The 22,952-nt window shown below is 47.1% G+C and overlaps 1 protein-coding gene across 1 annotated transcript in view; it reads left to right on the top strand.

Moving 5' to 3' along the window:
• The window catches only part of CIC (capicua transcriptional repressor), a 326,490-nt gene that overhangs the window by 242,872 nt on the left and 60,666 nt on the right, over nt 1-22,952 (top strand). Inside the window, exons 10-12 of the mRNA XM_030212241.1 lie at nt 49-146; nt 1,192-2,689; nt 4,061-4,296. Coding sequence (XP_030068101.1) covers nt 49-146; nt 1,192-2,689; nt 4,061-4,296 — 1,832 coding nt within the window. The remainder of the gene's footprint in view (nt 1-48; nt 147-1,191; nt 2,690-4,060; nt 4,297-22,952) is intronic.

The raw sequence follows: 22,952 nt of genomic DNA, 5'->3' as shown, positions 1-22,952 counted from the left end.
ACCTGCATGGTAATACACTTTCCTTCTCTCTTTTTTTGCTGCCGGTAGATGACAGTTTCAGCACTGGGGACATTGACCTGAAGTGCAAGGAACGGGTGACAGACAGCGATAGCGATGGCATGTCTGGGGATGATCTAGGGAGCAAGGTAAGGAGGTGGGAAGAGTCCTGTGATGGCAGAAACTGGTACAATGTAGTGTAACCTAGAATAATCTAGACTTATTCCAAAATATTTAACATCCTGTGACGTATTGGAAGTTCTTACACAATATAATTCGGTAATTCTGAGTTTGGTTCAAGAAATCTGCAAACGGTCTAACACAATATCATATGATGGTATTTGCTTAGTAGGATAGGAATCTTATTGTTAAGTAGTATTTCAGTTTATAAATTGTTATTTTCTAAAGTAGTGTACTGCATAATCAGTATGCAGTGTAATAAATAGTAATCTGTTGTTGCAATAGCATTAAATCTTTTCACAAAACTCCACACATAACATTTTCACTGTATAATATTTTGAATAACATAGTAAGCAATAAAAATCAGTTAAGAGCAACTTAAATCATGATTAAAGATCCTGCACCAGAATTATGATGCTGATAGCATAACATTTTGACCTTTGTAAAGCAATAAAATCCTAAGCCAGTCGTATATTGAAATCCATAAAAATGAACATCAAGTTCTGTTACGGATTGTGTTTTGACTGATAATATTGTCAAATACTAAGTAAAATTACAATAACAAACATCAACAGCAATCAAAAGCCTTCTTAAACAATTGTGTCTTAACATCATGCATGAACCTCAAGTATTCTGGCTAAAGACATATCCCCCTAGGTAGGAAGTTTCCAAAATACCAGGGGCAATTTATTTGTGGGGAGGCACAACTGTCCTTGGCCCCTACTCATTCTACTACAGGTATTGGGAGAATATGAAGCAAAGCTTCCTGTGATCTTAAGCAGTGGCATGACACATAAATATAAAAATCGATCAACAAGGTTTTTGGGTCCCAATGTATGCATAGCATTAAAAACCACCAAAATTTTAAATTGGATGCACAGTTCGGATAGTAACTAATGCTGCTTCATTAATTTGATCTCTAAAATTAAAAAATTCAATTACCATGGCTGCAGTGTTTAATTTGAGGTAGCAGCAGGAAATGGCATAAATAGGCTTTTTTTCCCCCTTGCACAGACCCACAACCAGAAGCTGTTCCCTCCTGCCCACCGATCCTCATCTCACTCTGGGAGCTACGCCCTCTGCCGCACGCCTGGGGAAGCGATGCCTGACAAGCCCCTGCCGCTGAGAGCAGAGAGTAGCAGGCCTTTGGAGGTAGCTATGGCACAGAGCAGTCTGCTGATCCAGAGCACGGAGCAACCACAACAAGCATCTGGCAGATCCTGCAGCACTTTCCAGCTGACTCCAAGTAGTTTCAAGCCCGGTGACTCACGTCAGCCTCTCCGATTACAGAACCTCACCCCTAAAAACTCCAACGTGCGCTTTACTGTAGCAGATCCTAGCATGGCGTACAAGAGGAAGAGACCTGAGAGCTCAGGACAGAGGCCAGTAGTACCTACCAAGCTGGAGGACAGTGGGGGTGGAAGCACCACATTGCATTTCAGTGGACAATCTGTTATTGCTTCCAGTGTGCCGCAGGCACTGGTTCCACCTAGCATCCATGGAACTAGCAGTGGCGTTTACCTGTCTCCCTCGAGTGGTGCTCCTCACCGGCAGCTGGTGACTGCAGATGGCACTACCAGCAGTTGCACGCAGGCTCCCTCGGTAGGAAGCGTACTGGTTACTAGTCAGAGTCCAGGATCCTTGGGAGAAGTGGCTGCACTGAAAACAGCATCAACCATGGTGACCAATGTGGTGAAATCTGTTAGCAGCACACCCATCCCAATTGCCAGTAAACCCTTCCCTGCCTCTACAGTGCCACGCTCCCAAAGCGGTGGGGAATCTGGCCTCCTTGGACCACTGGAGGTACAGCAGCAGTTTGCAATGCTAGGCCGGATACCTGGGGGTTCCAGCAGAATTGACATGTCTATGGCTGGCAGCCCAGGGACCTCTGGAGCCATGCCAGTTGGACGGATCTCTGGCTCTCCCCTACCTCCTGTGGGAATTGGGGTGGTGTATGCTCCAGGAACAGACAAGAAGCACCTGCAGGCCCTGGGACCTCAAGCTGCCACTGCTGCCTCCCCTCACTTGAAGCCCCAGGTAGCCCCTGGGAATGTGGTGACAAATCTGCTGGTGGGAGCTTCGAGTTATGGGCAGCCAACATCTTGTGGGGGAGGCGTTCCTGTGTCTGGCACCATTCAGTCTCCTGTCGCTGTCCTACCTTCTGGGACCCTTGCCCAGCAGCCCCCATTGCAGTTCATTACTCAGAATGCAACAGGAAGCCAAAATGGGCCAGTGCCCCTCAGCATTCTGCAGCCACAGCAGCTTCTCTCCACCTCTCCCACTAAGCCTGGTGGCATTACTCAGGTGCAGTATATTTTGCCTACCCTTCCTCAGCATTTGCAAGTGGCCGGAAGCAAGGTACCTGGAGCCTCTGCGACTGCCAGCATCCACTTCACTCTTCCTCCTACAAACGGGAAGGTCATCGCTGCAGCAGCACCTCAGGCCATCCCCATTATACAGCCAACTCCTGCCGGCAGCCCCAGCCTCACTGTTGTCTCAAGTGTCACCAAAGGTAGGTCAGTAGCTTGTGGAGGGTTTCTGGACTGTTACCAAGTCTACATTGTTTAATTACCAAATATGGTTCTAATAATTACCCGGACAATTCTTAAAACATGGTTTTTTTTTTCTAGAGTCTAGGGTGGGCTATTAATGGGGGCATTTCTCTCCTCCACCCTCCATCTTCCCCTCTTGTAATGATCAGGCTTGCCCCGGGATTGATAGCATGGAATGCTGCTGCTAATTGGGTTTCTGCCAGGTTCTTGTGACCTGGCTTGGCCACTGTTTGTAAAGCAGGATGCTGGGCTAGATGGACCATTGGTGTGACTCAGTATGGTTATTCTTATATTTTTATGTTCTTATCTCCCTTCTTACCTCTTTTCCTAGCTGACTGACAGGGTTATAGTGCTGGACTGCTGCGGGGCCTTGAGCATGCACAGATGCTCAAGGCCCCACAGCAGCCCAGTGCCATAATCCCGGTGTCAGTGTCAGATGGGAGAAGAGGTAAGAAGAGAGATCTGGTCATTGCCGGGGTGGGGGGGGGGGGTGGAGGGTAGAGGAGAGCAATGCTGGTTACCACAGGGAGGACCAGTGGAGCTGCTGAGGTGGACAATTATTAAGGGAAAATAGATTTTGATTTTAGACTAAAGTTACAGGGTTTTCCAGCCCTGAAGTGAAGGGGAGGGGAAGTGATGATTGGAAACAATATTTGAATGATTGTGATTAGCAGACTGGGAAGTTCTGTCTTCAGACTCTTTTGACATATATGTGGATATGTATTTGTTGTTAATTTATGTATGTTCTTTTTATTATAAGCTGCTTAGTGTCAAGCAGGGTATGCATTTTTAAAATAAATACGGTAGGTTTATGCTTGTTTACTGCTTTCCTTAAATAAAAGCTTAACCTGGAGCAGTTTGGATAGGAGGTACCTACGTGTACAGGGGTTGCAGGTTGGAGCGATGATACATGTGAGGGAATAGGTGCTGAAGGGCCAGCTGACATGAAATGGCAGAAGGCTGAGGGCTCGAGAAGTCTCTGTGCTGGGAGAGGGGGTGGGATTGGAAGAAGAGTGATAGGAGGCATATGTATGCTGGTAGGGCCATCAATAGTAAACTGATGCTGACTGTAAAGTGCAAAGACCAAGAAGAGTTTGTGAATTGGTGGGGTGGTTGGGTGACTGGAGGGGCCTTTGTGATTTTAGGGATGTAAAATAGGGAAGGGCCAGGAGGAGTCAGGATAGATGGTGCTTCTTCTAAGCAATCAAAGATATAAGAACCTCCACAGGTCCAGTACTGGAGCTTGACCACATATGATCCCTGACATCTCTGATTTATTCCTGGCTCTGCCAAGTATGTGTTGGATGTTCACAGATGTTTTCTCTCTTCAGCCCAGTCAGCATCACCTGTTGAGACCCCCTCTCTGGGCAGCTCCACCCAGCTCTTGTCTGGACAGGTGCTGCAGCCACCAGGACTCCTGTCAGCCAGCAGCCAGGTGCAGGGCAAGATGCTGCTTCCTGTGGCAGGAACACATGTCACGGTGCGAGCCAGTGCTGCTGGGCACCTGCCTCTGGTCACCTCTCCATTCCCGGTACCCTTACAGAATGGGGTCCAGCCCACAAGCAAGGTGAGTGTATTTGTGGCCTAAAGTTGTGTACAGTGTGCACTATGTTGAAACAAGTTACTGGAGAACAGTTATTTACTTTTTCAAACATTTATTACAATTTCTTACTTGTCTTCTTGAAAGAATATTAATAAGGCAGTATACATCATCTTAAATAACGAGTGAATCAGTGGCGTAGCTACGGGGTGGGCTTAGTGGAGGAACCCCACATCAACATCTCTCCTCCTCCGTGGCACCCTGACATTTGCCTGCCCGTTGCTGAACCCCGTCCCTCTCCGGTGTACCTTACAGGCGTCCCTAGCACTTGCAGCGATCCATTATTGCTGCCGGCGCCGCAGGCTTCCATTGGCCGGGTGCCGCCTTTGCTGATGTCATTTCCTGCTTCCTGTCTCGCTGGATCTGGCCAGTGGAAGCCTGTGGGGTCGGCACAGGCAGAAATAATGGATCACTGCAGGCGCCGGGGACGCCTGTAAGGTACACTGGGTAGGGATGAGGTTCAGCGACGGGCGGGCAGATGCCGAGACGCCATGGGGCAGCGCAGGCAGCAATAATGGATCACTGCAGGCGCTGGGGATGCAGATGCTGAGATGCCACAGAGGAGGAGGGATGTTAATGAGGTAGGTGAAAAAAAAACCCTACAGTTTTTTTTTGTATCTCAGGGGTGGGGGGGAGGGGGGGGGCATGGTGTGGAAGGGCCAAATATTGGGTCTGGCTACGCCAGTGGAGTGAATGTGAACATAGAGAGGTGGACAGTAAATCTATAATGGAGTGCCTAGAACAATGTGCATAAACGCATATTCTCCGAGGACAAGCAGGCTGCTTGTTCTCACATGTGGGTTCGACGTCTGCGTTGGCCCAGGATGGCGACAAATTTTGCAAGCAAAAAACACTAAAGTTTTGCCAGAGTCTTCTGGCGCGCATGCGCGGATGACTTTCTGTCCGTCGTGCGAGCGTGCCCCTTCAGTTCTTTCTTTTCCGCGACGAGGTGACAGGTTTTTCCCTGTTCTCGTCGTACGGCCCAGGAAAGAGTCTGACGACTTATAGCCTATTTTATTCTATTTTTTTTGTCATTTTTTTCTTAAAAAAAAAAACAACTCCTGTAGTTTCTTAGTTTTTAGTCCCTTTTTGAAGTTTCCTTTGTTTTTTGATGCGGCTGGCTTTAGGCAGCGCGGTCGGGTTATTCCTTTTTCTTTTGGTAGGCACAATCGCGTCTTTCGATTTTGCCGAAGCCGTTTTTCCTTCCATGTCATCGAGGACACCCAGCGGCTTCAAACGTTGTACTCGGTGCAACCGGACCATCTCAGGTACCAATACCCACGCCTGGTGTATCCAGTGCCTTGGGCCCGACCATAGCCCAGCCGCTTGTAGTCTGTGTCTTTGTATGAAGAAACGGACTCAAGCGTCTCGAGAAGTTCGACGTGAACAGCGTTTTGAGTCTCGGTCCGGTCCTTCGACATCGGTACTGACGTCGGCAGCGTCATCGACGTCGGCGTTGAGGGAAGCATTGACATCGGGAGCAGAGGTAATGGCTGCCGAGAGACCAACCCGTGCTGGGAGCAGTGAGGCGTCGAGTGGGTCTCTCCACCTGCCTCTAGTTTTCCTCTTATGTCGGACCCGGCCCCGAGGAGACGTGAGGATTCCATGTCCTCATCGGTATCGAGGAGTCTTGATGACGAGCGTCGCGCGAAGGCGAAGAAGCACCGTCATCGTTCTTCGATACACGGTGCCAGGAGCTCTGGGGTGTCGAGAGAATCGGCACCCGAGAAGCGTCAGCGCCAAGAGGACCCCCATCTATACAGGAGGTGCCGATGCATCGGTCTCCTGGCAGCTCGGTACATGCTCCCAAGCCTCGGCAGATTCTGCCACCGGCTGTTCCACCGACCCCGCAGCCTTCTCCGATGGCGGCTCTTGATGAGCGCATCTGGACCCTGCTTCTGAAAGGATTGCTGCGCCAGTCTGCTTCAGTGTCGGGGGTGCTTGCGCCTTCTGTACCGTCTGCTGCACTGTGTCTGGCCCTTCTCCTGTGATGAGGTCCCCGGCCTTGCATTGGTGTTGGCTGCCACCCAGGTCGACTCCCCTTCGTCGTCAGTGGAGGAAGCTTCGCCACAGTCCAGGCGGGCATCGGCATCTCGACATCCCCATCAAGGACGTTGTTCCTCAGCGTCGAGGCAGGCTCAGTCTCGGAGTGCCCTGAGAGAGGTCTTATCCAATACTTAAGAGGAGCGTTTGTGGGAGTCAGAGGAAGATCCCAGGTACTTTTCTTCTGATTCCTACGGGATTCCCTCTGAACCTTCCCCTCCACCAGAAAGGAGACTTTGTCCACCGGATAGTCTGGCCTTTACCTGCTTTGTCCGGGAAATGGCTTCGGCTATTTCCTTCCCTATGGAGGTTGAGGATGTCCAGGGCTGAGATGCTCAAAGTCCTGGACTATTCTTCTCCACCTAAAGAGGCTGTAACGGCTCCTCTGCATAAAGTACTGAAGGAAGTCCTTATGCGGAACTGGTCATTCCCTCTGTCTGGCCCCGTGATCTCGAAGAAAGCTGAATCCCAGTATTGGATCCATGGTGAACCTGGATTGATGAGGTCTCAGTTACCCCACAATTCTGCGGTGGTGGACTCCGCCCTCAAGAGAGCCAAAAGCACTAGGGACTATGCCTCGGCGCCCCCAGGCAGAGAAGCTAGGACCTTGGACTCTTTTGGGAGAAAGACGTATCAGGCTGCTATGCTCGCTGCCAGGATTCAGTCATACCAGCTCTTCACGAGCATTCACTTGCAGAACTCGGTGAGACAACTGTCCAGCTTGGTTGATGCTCTCCCTCCAGAGCAGGCCGAACCCTTTCGCCAGGTGGTCAGGCAGCAGAAAGCGTGTTGAAAATTCCTGGACAGGGGCACATTCGACACTTTCGATGTAGCATCCAGAATCGTTGCCCAAGGTATAGTGATGTGCAGACTCTCATGACTGCATGTCTCTGACCTGGATCATTCGGTCCAGCAGCGAATGGCGGATGTTCCTTGCCGGGGGGATAAACTTTTTGGTGAGAAAGTAGAGGATCTTGTTGACCAGATCAAGAAGCACAGTGATGTATGGATTCTCTCTCCTGCCGGGCGTCTTCTGCTACAACCTCCTCAACTAGGAGATATTTTGGAGGGAAGAGGAGTGCTCCCTATTCCTATGCTAGGCGTAGGTACACTCCGGCTTCTTGGCAGCCTGCCCAGGCTCAATCCCAGCGCGCTCGTTCTCATCAACAGTGTGCGCCTAAGGCCCCAGCTGCTCCCCAGCAAAAGCAAGGGACGGGCTTTTGACTGGCTCCAGTTGCGCATAGCCACAGTAAAAGTGTCCGTGCCGGACGACTTGCCAGTTGGAGGGAGGTTAATATTTTTTCACCAAAGGTGGCTTCTCATAACCTCCGATCGGTGGGTTCTTCAAATAGTTCGGTTAGGATACACCCTCAATCTGTAATTCAAACCTCCAAATTGCCCACCGGGAGCTCATTCTTACAGTTCCCAGCACAAACAGGTACTTGCAGAGAAACTCTCCGCCCTTCTAAAAGCCAGTGCGGTTGAACCCGTTCAACCAGGGGAAGAAGGGCTGGGATTTTATTCCAGGTACTTCCTTGTGCAAAAGAAAACAGGGGGGATGTGTCCCATTCTAGACCTAAGGGCCCTGAACAAAATCCTAGTACAAGAAAAGTTCAGGATGGTTTCCCTAGGCACCCTTCTTCCTATGATTCAGAAAAATGATTGGCTATGCTCTCTGGACTTAAATGATGCTTACACACACATGTTGATACTTCCAGCTCACAGGAGGTATCATCGATTTCAGCTAGGAACACAGCACTTTCAGTACCGTGTACTGCCTTTCGGTCTAGCGTCTGTGCCCAGGGTTTTCACAAAGTGCTTTGCGGTATTCGCAGCTTCTCTACGCAGACTGGGAGTGCATGTGTTCCCTTATCTTGACGATTGGCTGGTAAAGAGCACCTCAGAGGCAGGTGCTCGGGAGTCCATGCGAATGACTATTCAGGTGCTGGAGCTACTGGGGTTCATAGTAAATTACTCCAAGTCCCACCTCACCCCAGTCCAAAAATTGGAATTTATTGGAGCTCTGCTGGACACAAAGACAGCTCGAGCTTATCTCCCCAAGACAAGGGCAGACAGTCTCCTGTCCCTGGTGTCCATAGTTCAAGCGTCTCGGCAGATATTGAGACTTTTGGGGTACATGGCCTTCACAGTTCATGTAACTCCCATGGCACAACTACACGTGAGATCAGCTCAGTGGACCCTAGCTTCCAAGTGGTGTCAAGCTGCGGGGGATCTAGAGGATGTGATCCAACTGTCCACCGACTTTTGGAATTCTCTTCAGTGGTGGACGCTCTGATTCAGTTTGATAATGGGACGGCCATTCCAAATTCATCAGCCTCAGAAAGTGCTGACGATGGATGCATCCCTCCTGGAGTGGGGAGCTCATGTAGATGGGCTTCACACTCAAGGAGCCTGGCCTTTCAGGAAAAAGGTCTTATCAATCTTCTGGAATTGCGAGCAATCTGGAACGCTCTAAAGGCTTTCAAAGATCGGCTGTCCAGCCAAATCATCTTGATTCAAACGGACAGTCAGGTTTTACACCAACAAGCAGGGGAGCACCGAATCTTGCCCTCTGTGTCAGGAAGCTGTTCAGATGTGTTTTTGGGCACGGCATCATGGCATGTTTCTTCAAGCTACTTATCTGGCAGGTGTAAACAACAGTCTGGCAGACAGACTGAGCAGGGTAATGCAACTTCACGAGTGGTCACTGAACATGGGCATAGCCCGCAAGATCTTCCGAGCTTGGGGCACCCCCTCGGTGGATCTTTTTGCCACTCAGTTCAATCACAAGGTCCCTCAGTTCTGTTCCAGGCTTCACGTCCACGACAGACTAGCGTCAGATGTCTTTCTCCTTCATTGGGGAACAGACATTCTGTATGCGTATCCTCCCATACCTCTAGTAGGGAAGACTTTGCTGAAACTCAAGCAAGGCCACAGAACCATGATTCTGATTGCTCCCTTCTGGCCACGTCAAATTTGATTCCCTCTTCTCTGGAGTGGAGGAGTAGCCTAGTGGTTGGTGCAGTGGACTTTGATCCTGGGGAACTGAGTTTGATTCCCACTGCAGCTCCTTGTGACTCTGGGCAAGTCACTTAACCCTCCATTGCCCCTGGTACAAAATAAGTACTTGAATATATGTAAACCGCTTTGAATGTAGTTGCAAAAACCTCAGAAAGGCGGTATATCAAGTCCCATTTCCCTTTCCTTTTCTGGAGTTGTCCTCCGAAGAACCGTGGAGATTTGAGTGTTTTCCAAACCTCATCTCCCAGAACGAGTGGTCGCTTCTACATCCCAACCTCCAGTCTCTGGCTCTCAAGGCCTGGATGTTGAGAGCGTAGACTTCGCCTCCATGGGTCTCTCTGAGGGTGTCTCCCGAATCTTGCTTGCTTCCAGTAAAGATTCCACGAAGAGGTGTTACTCTTTTAAATGGAGGAGGTTTGCCGTCTGGTGTGACAGCAAGATCCTAGATCTTCGCTCTTGTCCTACACAGACCCTGCTTGAATACCTTCTACACTAGTCAGAGTCTGGTCTCAAGACCAGCTCCGTTAGGGTTCACCTCAGTGCAATTAGTGCTTATCACTGCCGTGTAGAGGGTAAGACTATCTCTGGACAGCCTTTGGTAGTTCGCTTTATGAGAGGTTTGCTTTTGTCAAAGCCCCTTGTCAAACCTCTGCCAGTGTCATGGGATCTCAACGTTGTTCTCACCCAGCTGATGAAAGCTCCTTTTGAGCCACTGAATTCCTTCTATCTGAAGTACTTGACCTGGAAGGTCATTTTCTTGGTGGCTGTTACTTCAGCTCGTAGGGTCAGTGAGCTTCAGGCTCTAGTGGTAGATGCACCTTATACTAAGTTTCATCACAATAGAGTAGTTCTCCGCACACGCCCTCAGTTCCTACCGAAGGTGGTGTCGGAGTTCCATCTGAACCAGTCAATTGTCTTGCCAACAATTTTTCCCCGACCTCATGCCCACCCTGTAGAAAGCAGTTTGCACACCTTGGACTGCAAGAGAGCATTGGCCTTTTACATGGAGCGGACGAAGCCCTTCAGACAGTCCGCCCAGTTGTTTGTTTCTTTCGATCCCAACACCATCGGGAAAACGCACAGTCTCAAATTGGCTAGCAGATTGCATTTCCTTCACTTATGCCCAAGCTGGGTTGACTCTGGAGGGCCATGTCACGGCTCACAATGTTGGAGCCATGGCTACGTCAGTGGCTCACTTAAAGTCAGCCTCCATTGAAGAGATTTGCAAGGCTGCAACGTGGTCATCAGTCCACACATTCACATCTCACTACTGCCTTCAGCAGGATACCTGACGCGACAGTCGGTTTGGGCAGTCAGTGCTGCAGAATCTGTTCGGGGTTTAGAATCCAACTCCACCCCTCTAGGCCTGTTTTTATTCTGGTCCAGGCTGCACTCTTGGCTAGTTGTATATAGTTTCAGGTTAATCTATGGTATGTCCTCGCCGTTGCTAGGCCCAATTTGTTTTGAGTGAGCCTGGATGCTAGGGATACCCCACATGTGAGAACAAGCAGCCTGCTTGTCCTCGGAGAAAGCGAAGATACTTACCTGTAGCAGGTATTCTCCGAGGACAGCAGGCTGATTGTTCTCACAAACCCACCCACCTCCCCTTTGGAGTTATTTGTCTATTTGTATGCTTTTTGATTTAACTGAAGGGGCACGCTTGCGCGACAGGCCAGAAGACTCTGGCAAAACTTTAGTGTTTTTTGCTTGCAAAATTTGCCGCTTCCTGGGCTGACGCAGACATCGACCCACATGTGAGAACAATCAGCCTGCTGTCCTCAGAGAATACCTGCTACAGGTAAGTATCTTCGCTTTTTGTGCCTTTATAAAACTGCTTCAAGGAAAATAATTTAATTTAGTACTGGCTTTTAAAGCCTTCAACCTTTGTCCATGTGGTTGTACAGAGTGGGTTATGATATAAGGGAGTGGAGGAATAGCCTAGTGGTTAGAGCACCAGTGTTCTGCCCCCCCCCCCTCCCATTTTCATGGCGGCAGGGAATTGGGTTGTGCCCGTGACCTACAAATCCCTGTAATCCTGTAGTTCCCTGTAATAGGCACTTTTAGAGCACTTGCCCAGTTCCATGTGTGTTTTGGGACTCTTTCTATTGGCTTGCCTTGTTCTTTGGTTATGCTAGGCTAGTTTCCCTCACCCCCCTCTTCTCTCTCCATTACGTCTGGAAAATTAGTCTGCAGCATATTTCTTTTGTGAACTGAAATTGCCTATGCTGAATTCTGTTGTATAACCACTTCAAGCTACTGTGACTCAATCAAGATTTCACCAGTATAAAAGTATGTTTCAGTGATTTTTATTGAAGACTACAAGGACAAAAATAAAAGAATATAATGAACAAACTCAATAAACATCATATGGGTTAGTATTACAACACAATATTTCAGTTTCAATAAGACTTCATAGTTCTATGATTTAACCCCTCCCCCCTTCCCCCCTCTTTTTCCACCCTCACTACTCCTCAGTAACATCCATCCAGATCATATTATTAGCAGCTGAAAATTCACATGTAGCTTCTTGCTGTAGGAGTCAAGCTGTCCCAAAACGGTGTCCATCTCTGTTTAAATTTCCGTTTTTTGACAGGGGGGTAAGTTATTTGTCTCTAGTCATTCAAAACGCATTAGTTCTAGCATTCCTTCCCGCAACAGTGGGCCGTGGGGCCTCCAGAGGACAACCATGCAGACAAAATGGACTTTAGCCACTATAATGGTCCTGAGTGCAAACTCCCGCAGGCCTAGCGGTATAGGGGATCTAATGTGTAACTTTCCAAATAAGAGCTCCGGCTCAGGTCTCCACGATGTTTGTCAAATCATTGATATCCACTGTAACAAATTAGTCCAAACATTCCGGATTATTGGGCATTTCCAGAACGTGGCCCAGATCAGCTCCCTCAGCCCCACACTTTGGGCAAGCCCCTTCTGGTGACAATCCCATGTGGAAGGCCCTTCTTGGTGGTATATGCGCTCGGGAAACTACTTTATATTGATCACCAGTATAAAAGTATAAACAGTGTTATTAATCATGTGGCTGAAAATATCTTAGCTTCTTTTGCAAGATGGAGCTGGTTGAGATCAGACTCCTAGTTTGCAAGGCAAAAACTCTTGTCCAGCATGTCTGAACTGTATGTTATTTTTCCTTGTTTGATTACTGCATTTAAAGAAGATTTTGGTTCAAGAGTTCTGAATCTTCTCATAGTGATGTTCTATACTTTGGATTAAACTCAATGTCAAGCCTAGTATAAGTAATACTTTGCAAGGACAGAATGACCGGGCTTGTGTCCAGTTCAAATACCACTGTTGCTCCTTTTGATCTTGTGCAAGTTGCTTAATCCTCCATTGCCCCGGGTACAAATTTAGATTGTGAGCCTTCCAGGGACAGGAAATACCTAGCACACTTGAGTGTAACACAACAGGTGTGAGCTACATCCTAATAAAAAAACACCCCCAAACCAACACACCCATCCTCCCCCTCCTTACATTATTAACGTGATAATCTTTAAAAGTCCATGTTTTCAGTTGCTTTCGAAAAGCCCCCTAGGCCCATGCAGTTAACATCTGTTTTGAGGCAGTGTAATGTGTGCCTCTATGTGACAGAAAGAATAGACACACGTGCCCTTGTTTTAGAAAGTATGTGCAGAAGCGCCTGTCTTGCTCATGCTCTGCCTATTCACTTTTGGAAATGCGGACATGTGAAGGGCAATTCTGTAACAAGGCACTCAGGGATACATGTCTCTTTGCATGTGTAAATGACAAATTAGCATGTAAGCGCTCTAAGCACTCTATTCTATAAGTGTTACAGGGAGGTGTACCATGGGCTTGCCTCCCAGTACGTAGAGTACTATAAGTTGCATGCACCCTTGCATTTAGGCATGCTCAGTTACACCAGGCCTAAATGTTAGATGTCCCAATGCTGGGTTATGCTAGTATTCTGTAACCGAACCTGGGCAATGTACAGCAGATTGCAAGTGTTTGTGGATGAACAGTGTGCCAATGTACATGTGTTGCTGAGGTTTAATAATGCATTTTTGATTGCTGCCTGGATACAGCTACTGAATAGCCCATGTGAGTGCCACAGCACTTTCCAGGCAGTTAACCAAATAGTGGTGATATTCCACTAATTGGTGTGATGGGGTGAGTTTTTATTTTTATTTTTTTGGCTAATTCCTTCCCCCTCAAGAGCATCCGTGCTCCTGAAGACTCTCTGCACCTACCTTAAGGATGCCCAGTGGTCTGGGATAGGAGTGACTCCTGCCCGTGCCCACTTTGGGTTCAAAATGGCAACTGTGACCTGGAGTTGTAGTCTCGTGATTGATTCCTACACATCAGTGGTATAATCTCAGATTGCTCTGTCCCCCTCCCCTTTCCATCCCCATGGTATACATGCACTCACTGTATCTTGCTCTGCCACCTCCCCCTTCCATCCCCACGGTTCACACACACTCAACCTTGGTGTACTGCCCCATCCCCATGGCACACATGCTCTGCCCCCGCCTCCCCTCCCAATTCCCAAGGTGCACACACACATTCAGCCTTACTCAACCTTTTTCTACCACCACACCCCCCATCTCTATAGCACATACACTCAACCTTGTCCTGCCACCACCACCTCCATTCCCGTGGTGCTTACACTCAGCCTTACTCTGCCACCCTTCCCCTATCCCCATAGCAGATACTTAGCCTTGCTCTCCCTCTTCCTTCTGACACCCATCCCTCCAGTGACCCTCACCCCTTCTGTGCTACTTGTTCACTTGAGCTTTGTTTGCTCGTTGCTTCTCCTCCTCCCTTTCCCAATCACATAACACGAAGAGTAGAAGGTATGCAGCTACATGCCAGGTCATGTCTTCCTCTGCCAGTCTAGGCCCAACTGTTCATTTGAATTGCACGGATGTACAGACACCAGCGTGATTCAAATGAATAGTCGGGCATAGGCCATCAGAGGAAGAGGACATAACTTAATGTGCAGCCATGCAGTCTCTGGGGAGGGGGGGGGATTGAACAGTGCAAAATGTCCTCATGAATATTGTGCTAAGATGAGAGCAAAGAACTGACGTTTCAAATTTTCACTGGAGCCTGCATCTTCAGCAACTGCTGCCCCCACCAAGATAAAATGTATTTATTTATCTACCTATCTATCTAGGCTGCTAGACTATATGGGTGCTAAGATCCAAAACTCTGATTATCAGTAGTAATTCTGTTGTTGACCCTTTTTCTCTTTGGAGGATCAACTGTCTTTTTTTCTGCTTCGCCTAGTTTAATCAAATTTGATACATCTCCTACATGGATTATAACTAGGTGGTGTCTAATAAAAATACATTAACATTTATTATAAGGTTGTTTTGGGGGAAAAAAAGAAATGAAAGACAATCATAAAATGCTCAAGGTGAGATCTCTAGCAAGCATGAAAATGATTCAGTGAAAGAGAAATTCTTTCTATATACTGCTTAATATGCATGGATTTTACTGTTAATATACAACACAGTTCACACATCATACCATTAATCAGTGGATACTGCAGCAGAGCCAGTCACTATTCAGTCTGTATGGTCCCATAGAGTATGCCAGACTTTTACAAGTGGAAGTGACTCACACACACTAGTTCAATTAGTATGTTCCCTGCCTGTCTCTGTACTATCTCTGCTGTGCTCTTTTCAGTTTATTTTATGTTTTTTTTTCTCACTATCTGTCCTGCACCACAGAGCCTGACTTTTCTCTGACACACAAACTCAGTCAGGCCATTAGTGCCGGACTAGTGCCCGCGTTTGCCAGTGCACCACGATCGAAGGTCCCCACCGCAGGGAATAGCGAGAATGCCGAGGGACATCAAGTATGCAAATGTATGCTGATGAGATAATTCCCTATTCCTTCCCAATGCTCAGTGGGCACTGCGCCAAAGAAGGGCATTCCTCCCACAGCAAACCCTATGCCAGCTCAGAGCTGGCATTAGGGTTTGCCAAGGTATTGGAGAGGAATGGAGAGAACGGGTAGGATCGGGAATCAGCCCCCCCCCTCCCCAAAGACTTGAGGGCCTGGTGGTGCGGTGGATCCCAGACCCCCCACCCCTCAAAGACGTAACCCCTCCCTGAAAATAAATAACCTGATGGTCCAGTGGGACCCCTGGCCAAGACTCTGACAACCCCCCCCCCCCCCCCCCCCCGAGGTCAGACCCAGGTGATCTAGTGGTGGCCCCTCAACCCCCTTCTACCTTGAAGAAAGGAGGAGGGACTAGGACTTCCTCCTCCTGCTGGGCGCCTCCTCAAAATGGTGGTGCCTTTGCCTTTTCGGTGCATCCTGGGATGCACTTGGCATAGCTTAACCACATAAGGCCCACCCAGTGCATCGCCATTTTGAGGAGGTGCCCAGCAGGAAGATGAAGTCCTGGTCCTTCATCCTTTCTATAAGGTAGGAGGGGGTTGGGGGGGGCCACTGCTAGACCACTAGGGTTTGTCCTTGGGGGGAACTTGGGTTCATTCCCTGGTGAGCTTTATTCTTGCCAAGCAAAAACAAGTGCTTTTTTTCTTGGTCTCATAGATTATAATAGAAATATGACAGCAGATAAGGGCCAAAAGGCCCATCCAGTCTGTCCATCCTTGGTAACCACCAACACTTTCTTTCCTAAGGGAACCCACATGCCTATCTCATGCTTTCTTAAACTCTGACACAGTCTCCCCGTCTCCATGACCTCCACCGGGAGGCCATTCCACGCATCCAGCACCCTTTCTGTGAAAGAGTATTTTCTTAGATTCTTCCTAAGACTATTTCCTCTTAACTTCATTTTGTGCCCGCTCATTCCATTGTTTTCCTTCATTTGAAAAAGACTCACTTCCTGTACATTAATGCCACTGAGGTATTTAAACGTCTCTATCATAGCCCCTTTCTCTCTTCTTTCTTCTAGCATATGCATGTTGAGATCTCTAAGCCTGTCCCTATATGTTTTATGATTGAGACCACTTACCCATTTCGTAGCTGCCCTCTGGACCAGCTCCATCTTGTTTAGATCCTTCTGTAGGTACGGTCTCCATAATTGCACACAGTACTCTTAAATGGGGCCTCACCAGAGACTTATACAAGGGCACTATCAGCTCTTTTTTTTCCTGCTGGTCATCCCTCTCCTTATGCAGCCAAGCATCCTTCTGGCATTGACTGTTGCTTTTTCTACCTGTTTGGAGTCCTTAAGGCCATTGGACCAGTACCCCCAATTCCTGCTCTTCTTTTGTACACAGAAGCTACACAGAAGCACTTCACCCCCTATATTGTACCGTTCACCTGGATTCTTATAACCCAAGTGGATGACCCTACATTTCTTAGCATTAAATCTTAGTTGCCAATTATCGGACCATTAAATCTTAGCTGCCAATTATTGGACCAAGCTTCACTAGATCCTTCCTCATGCTTTCCACATCCTCCGGGGTGTCCACTCTATTACAGAGTTTGGTATCATCCGCAAAGAGACAAACATTACCAGACAGCCCTTCCACAATGTCACTCACAAAGAGTTTAAAAGAGAGCTGGCTCGAGGACCGACTCCTGCAGTACACCACTGGTAACATCCCTTTCCTCAGAGCAAGCTCCATTTACCACTACCCTCTGTCTCCTTTCATTTAACCAGTTTTTAACTCAGTCAGTCACTTTAGGTTCCATACCAAGGGCACTCATTTTTTTTATCAGTCGCCTGTGCGGAACCTTGTCAAAGGCTTTGCTAAAATCCAAGTACACCACATCTAGTGTGCTTCCCAAGTCCAACTGTTTGGTCATCCAGTCAAAGAAATCAATCAGATTCAGCTGACACGACTTGCCTCTAGTGAAGCCATGCTGCCTTGGGTTTTGCAGTCAAACCTCACAATCCTCCACTTTAGAAGCATTTCCATAAGTTTGCTCACAACTGAGGGTCAGACTAACAAGTCTGTAATTTCTAACTTCCTCCTTCCGCTGTTGTGCAGAGGAACAGCATCCGCCCTTCTCCAGTCCTCTGGGACCACGCCAGGCTCAAAGGAAACATTGAAAATGTCAAACAGTGGAGCTGCCAAAACCTCTACAAGTTCCTTGAGCACCCTTGGATGTATCTCATCATGCCCCATCGCTTTGTCTGCTTTTAGTTTAGCTAGCTCCTCATGAACACAATCTTCTGAGAATCGGTCCTGGTCTTCCATACATCCATCCCCATTTGCATTTGTTTTCTGCTGTCCTACCCCCGGCCTTTCATCCGTGAACACAGAACAGAAATAATTGTTAAGCACTTCAGCTTTATCCTTAGCTTCTACATATACCTCCTCCTCAGCTTTGAGTCTCACAGTGCTATTGTGGCACTTCCTCCTGTCGCTTATACATCTGAAAAACATCTTGTCCCCTAATTTTGCTATATCGGCATCTTTTCTTCCATTTGCATCTGCATTCCTGACAGCTTTTCCAGCTTCTCTTAGCTTTTCCTCGTCTTTTTGCCTGTCTTCCTCTTTCGGAGTCATCTTGTAATGTATGAAGTGTAGCCTTCTTTTCCTTACCTTAACTACTATGTTCGTGAACCACAGTGGTCTTCTTTTCCTGTTACTATTATGTAATTTTCTAACATAAATGTTTGTCGTCTTTTAAATAGATCCTTTCAGTTTCGCCTACTGCTCTACTTCCTTCAGCTGTACCCATTCAACTAACTCTTTCTTAAGAAATTCCCCCATCTCGGCAAAGTTAGTTCTTTTGAAATCTGGGACCTTCAATCTCAAATAAGCCCTCTCCTCCTTTGTCTTAATATTGAACCACACCATTTGATGATCGCTAGATGCCAGATGATCTCCTACTGTAACATCAGAAACATTCTCCCAGTTTGTGACCACCAGGTCTAGGATAGCTCCAACCCGCGTAGGTTCCTTTACTCACTGCTGAAACAATTCTACCTGTAGAGAATCCAAGATATCTTTGCTTCTAGGTGACCGCTCAGCAGGGAAGCCCCAATCGACGTCCGGCATGTTACAGTTCATAAGCCTGTCCCTGTACGTTTTATGGCAGAGACCGCTTACCAGTTGTGTAGCTGCCTTGTGGACTGACTGCATCCTGTTTATATCTTTCCATAGGTGCGATCTCAAGGATTGCATGCAGTACTCCAAATGGGGTTTCACAAGAGATTTATGCAAGGGAACTATCACCTCTCTTTTTCCTGCTGGTCATCCCTCTCATTTTGCACCCAAGCATCCTTGTGGCTTTGATAGTCGCCTTTTCTACCTGTGTGGCCACCTTGAGGTCATCAGACAAAATCACCCCCAAGTCCAGCTCTTCTTTCATACACAGAAGCACTTCACCCCCTATACTGTGCCCCGTTCCCTTGGATTCTTGTAACCCAAGTGCACAAGCTTTCATTTTAGCATTAAAACTTAGTTGCCATTATTGGACCATTCAGAGTACCTTTCTACAAGGCCCATTTGCAGAGTAGAGCGCATATTGTTCTTCCTTCCCAGAATCCATTTTTGTTGATTTCTGGGTTGTCTTTTCTGTGATCGTGTTCCATCTTGAATTCTTAAAAACAGGGTGGGGGGGAGGTGATAAACTAGGTTCTTCTCAATCAGAAATATATTGGAATGTGCTTGATTGTTATTGATGCCCATGGTATTGTTTGAAGACAGCCTAGAGTTATTTGAGTGGCTTATTGCAGCTGTTTGTGGTATGAGAGAACAAATTTGCTTACCTGTAATTGGTGCTCTCTCACAGCAGTACAGTGAACCATCCAGCCTTCCTGCATTCCTGTTGCAGGTTGTCCTTACACATTTTCAGGTCTCATGGTTGTTAAACAATAAACTGTACAGTAGCAGAGTTAGCGGTGCATGGGTAGTCTCCATCCCAACCTCAAACTTTCTGAGAGAGTTCTTGAATAGGGGTCTACAGTTCCGGGCCAGGAGGGCTACAAACAAGTTTTCCTTAACATTGAGTGGAGGAGTGGCCTAGTGGTTAGAGTGGTGGACTTTGGTCCCGGGGAACTGGGTTCGATTCCCACTGCAGGCACAGGCAGCTCCTTGTGACTCTGGGCAAGTCACTTAACCCTCCATTGCCACAGGTACAAATAAGTACCTGTATATAATATGTAAGCTGCATTGAACCTGCTATGAGTGGGAAAGCGCGGGGTACAAATGTAAGAAAAATAAAATAATTAAATAAATAAATTATACCAGACCAGTCCAGGACCTGTGGTTTTGTGGCTGTCAAGCAGTAGATGGAGACATAGAATAAAGACGTGGGGGGAAGCGGGGAGGGGGGGTGGAGACATGATGGCATCTGAGCAAGACTCCTGTGCATCTCCCTCTGCCACTATTGACCGTGCCTAAAAGACGTGGGAAGGTGAGGGTTCCCTCTTGCCCACCTTCCACCTCTTGATTTACAGCAGATGGAAATTTTATTCTTTGCACAGCTTATACTTGTTTTGGGCATGCCTGCTGCTTGGGGCAAGGGGAAGAACCCCAAGCTAGGGAGTAAAGTTTTGCTCAGTCCAGTCAACCCGGGCACACATCTGGCTCCCTGGAGCAGCCTTACACCACATCTGCAGCTGACAGGAGAAACACCACATATAGCCTCTGCAAGACAGATGGTGTTTAGCGCTGTCCCAGAAGAATTTCCAACTTTAGCCGGAGCAGAGTTGACAATGTGAGGCATATTTTCAAAGCACTTAGCCTTCCAAAGTTCCATAGATTTCTATGGAACTTTGGAAGGCTAAGTGCTTTGAAAATGTGCTTTGGCTTCTGAAGATGCCGGGGGGATCTTGAGGGGAAATTAAAATCCCTCCTTTGGCTAGACTTTTGGAGGTCATTCTGGACTCACTGTGGTCAGCCATTGAACATAAGTGTTGCCATACTGGGACAAACCGAAGGTCCATCAATCCCGTTTCCAACAGTGGCCAATCCAGGTCACAAGTACCTGGCAAGATCCCAAAAGAGTAAAACAGATTTTGTGCTATTTATTCTAGAGACAAGCAGTGAATTTTCCTAAGATCATCTTAATAATGGCTTTTGGGCGCCCTGTAAGTACATCATAAAACCATTTTGCCCGTTTCCTTAGAGGAACCTCTTTGAGAAGAGGTTCTGTTTTCTCCTGAATTGATTTTACTGCTTCATAAAGCTTTTTCGCTTAAGCACTGTTGGGGTGTGACTAAACAGCGAATTTTCCTGCTTGAAAATTTTAGAGCTATTGTTTATGATGTGCATTTCCTTTGTTTGGCCAGCAGGTGGTGACTGTCATTTGTTTGTAATGTTACAGAACTGTCAGTTTCTTTTCCCGCCAAAAGCTTCTTGAGTCCCTGTGAACAGTTAGACTTCATATCCTGTGAGCAGCTATATCTTGTTCCTGAACTCCCCAGTTACTGTTTAGGTAGTAGATAAATGCTTAGATAGTTTTATATTTGATCCATATTCAGTTATCTGTTATTGCCTATTCTTTTCCACCTGTTTATATGGTTGAATATTCAAGATTTGTATGACAATAAACCTTCTTTAGTTCATTGTCTCAGCTTGTGTGAACTGACAAAAAAACCTGGTGGTTTGTGTTTTTGGGTCTGTGGGTTCTTTCTAGGAAATGTGGGATCACTGGGAGTGTGGCCCCAGTGTTCTAGAAATCACCGAGGAATACCTTGAGAACAGGAGGCTTGCCCAGAGGCGGTTGGGACCCAGTCGGTGGGAGGAGGGTGCTAGTGTAGAGCACATGCACAGGTGTAGGCAGACCTGAGCTGTGCTGGGGATAGACCCTCTGAGTAGTCGCAGGGTTAATCCTGTGTGAGTGGCTAGGTGTTTCATGATGGGGGGGGGGGGGTGTCATACCCTTCCATGATCCGCAGCTGCTTTGAGCGCTAATGTCCCCTCTAAATGCCAGTGCCTAGAGGTGGAGGACTGGACTCTCATTCTGAGATTTCAGCACTGAATCTAGACCCGTGGTTCTCTGTAGGAACAGCTTTAGTTGTGCTTAGTGGTTGTGGTTGATGATCTCCTTGAGACTTGACTATCTTCTCATGTGGGTAGCCCAAGCTTGCATGATCATGGCTTGGTGGTTCAAATCTTGAAGTCTGTTATGGGGGTAACCTTCAAACTCCCTCATGTATAGTGGTAATAATTAAAGTAGACTATATGGAAGGTGAACTCATTGTTGGGACCAGATCAAGAGCAGTCGTGGTCCATCAATTGACTGGAGCTCAGAGCAGTTTGCCTAGCTCTTTCCAAATTTGTCCTGTTACAGGGGAAAGCAGTCAGTTTTGTACAACAATGCCACAGTTATGGTTTACATTAACAAGAAGGAAGGCACCAAGAATGTGGCAGTGTCCAAGGAAGTGACCTTGCTGTTTACTTGGATGGAAAAGAACTTAAAGATGCTCTCTGTAGCTAATATTTCAGGGACCAGAATGTTCAGGTGGATCTGGGAGAATGGGAACTATTGATGGAGGCATTGCATTGCATAACAGACAGGTGGGGCCTTCCAGTCATTGATCTCAGGGTGACAAGAGCCAAGGTGGAGGTTCCATGTTTTTTTCATTTGGAAGAAAGAATTATTTTCCAAGGGTCTAGATGTGTTGAGTCAACCCTGGCATCCAAACCAACTGTTGTACATTTTTCTTCCGCTACTAATCCTTAGTACAATATTACGTAAGATTGCTGAGAATATTGGATGGTCATCCTTGTAGCTCCGGATTGGCCAAGAATACATGGTTTGCTGATCTACTTCATCTGAAGATTTATCATCTTTTAAGATTTTCTCAGGGAAGGATCATCTTCTGCAAGGGTCTCTGGTAATGGGGGACCTTTCTTTTTGTCTTATTGCATGGCTGTATTTCCTTCTTTGTTCCTAAAGTTGTGTTGTCTTTTGATTTGAATCAGGATGCTTTATTTTTTCTTAAAAAGGACTTTGATAAGGAATTTAAACTATTCAATTTGTTAGATGTGTGCAGAGTCCTCCTCGGGTATCTGGAAGTGACTAATGAATTCTGAAAGTGAGACAGGTTATTGGTCTTGTTTGGTGGTCCAAAAAAGGTGAGGCAGCTTCTAAGGCTGTAATTTCTAGATGGATTTAATAACTGATTTCCTCGTCTTACGAATTACAAGGAAAGCAAATTCTGGTAGGAATATGAGCTAATTCTGCCAGGGGTGTCTTAGAATCCTGGGCCAACTCACAGGCAGTGGATTCAACTGAGATTGGCAGGGCAGCTGCCTAGTCGTCTTAGCATACTTATGCGAACCATTACAGATTAAATGTAGGGGTAAGAGCTGAAGCCTCATTTAGCATGATAGTTCTTAAGGCAGGGATTTCTGCTTCCCCCCACCTTGAGGATCGCTTTGATTCATCCCACGGGTCCTGGATTGGTCTAGTATGGATGTCAGGGAAGGAGAAATTAGATCTTAGCTAATAATTTTATTTCCTTTAGTCCTATCAGACCAGTCTAGAGTCCTACTCGATTGCTATGTGGTTTGCAAACTAGCCAAGAGGCAGAATTCAATTTCCTTCTCCTGTGCTGGAGGTTTTTCAAACTGTGTGTTCTATTTTTCAATTCTGTTGAATTTCAAGAAGTTGTAGTTCTGTAATCCTGGTCTCCATTGTTT

Source organism: Microcaecilia unicolor, chromosome 8 (genome assembly GCF_901765095.1).
Source record: "Microcaecilia unicolor chromosome 8, aMicUni1.1, whole genome shotgun sequence".
In the NCBI taxonomy this organism is placed as follows: domain Eukaryota; kingdom Metazoa; phylum Chordata; class Amphibia; order Gymnophiona; family Siphonopidae; genus Microcaecilia; species Microcaecilia unicolor.
This window is presented reverse-complemented; position numbering and strand designations above follow the sequence as displayed.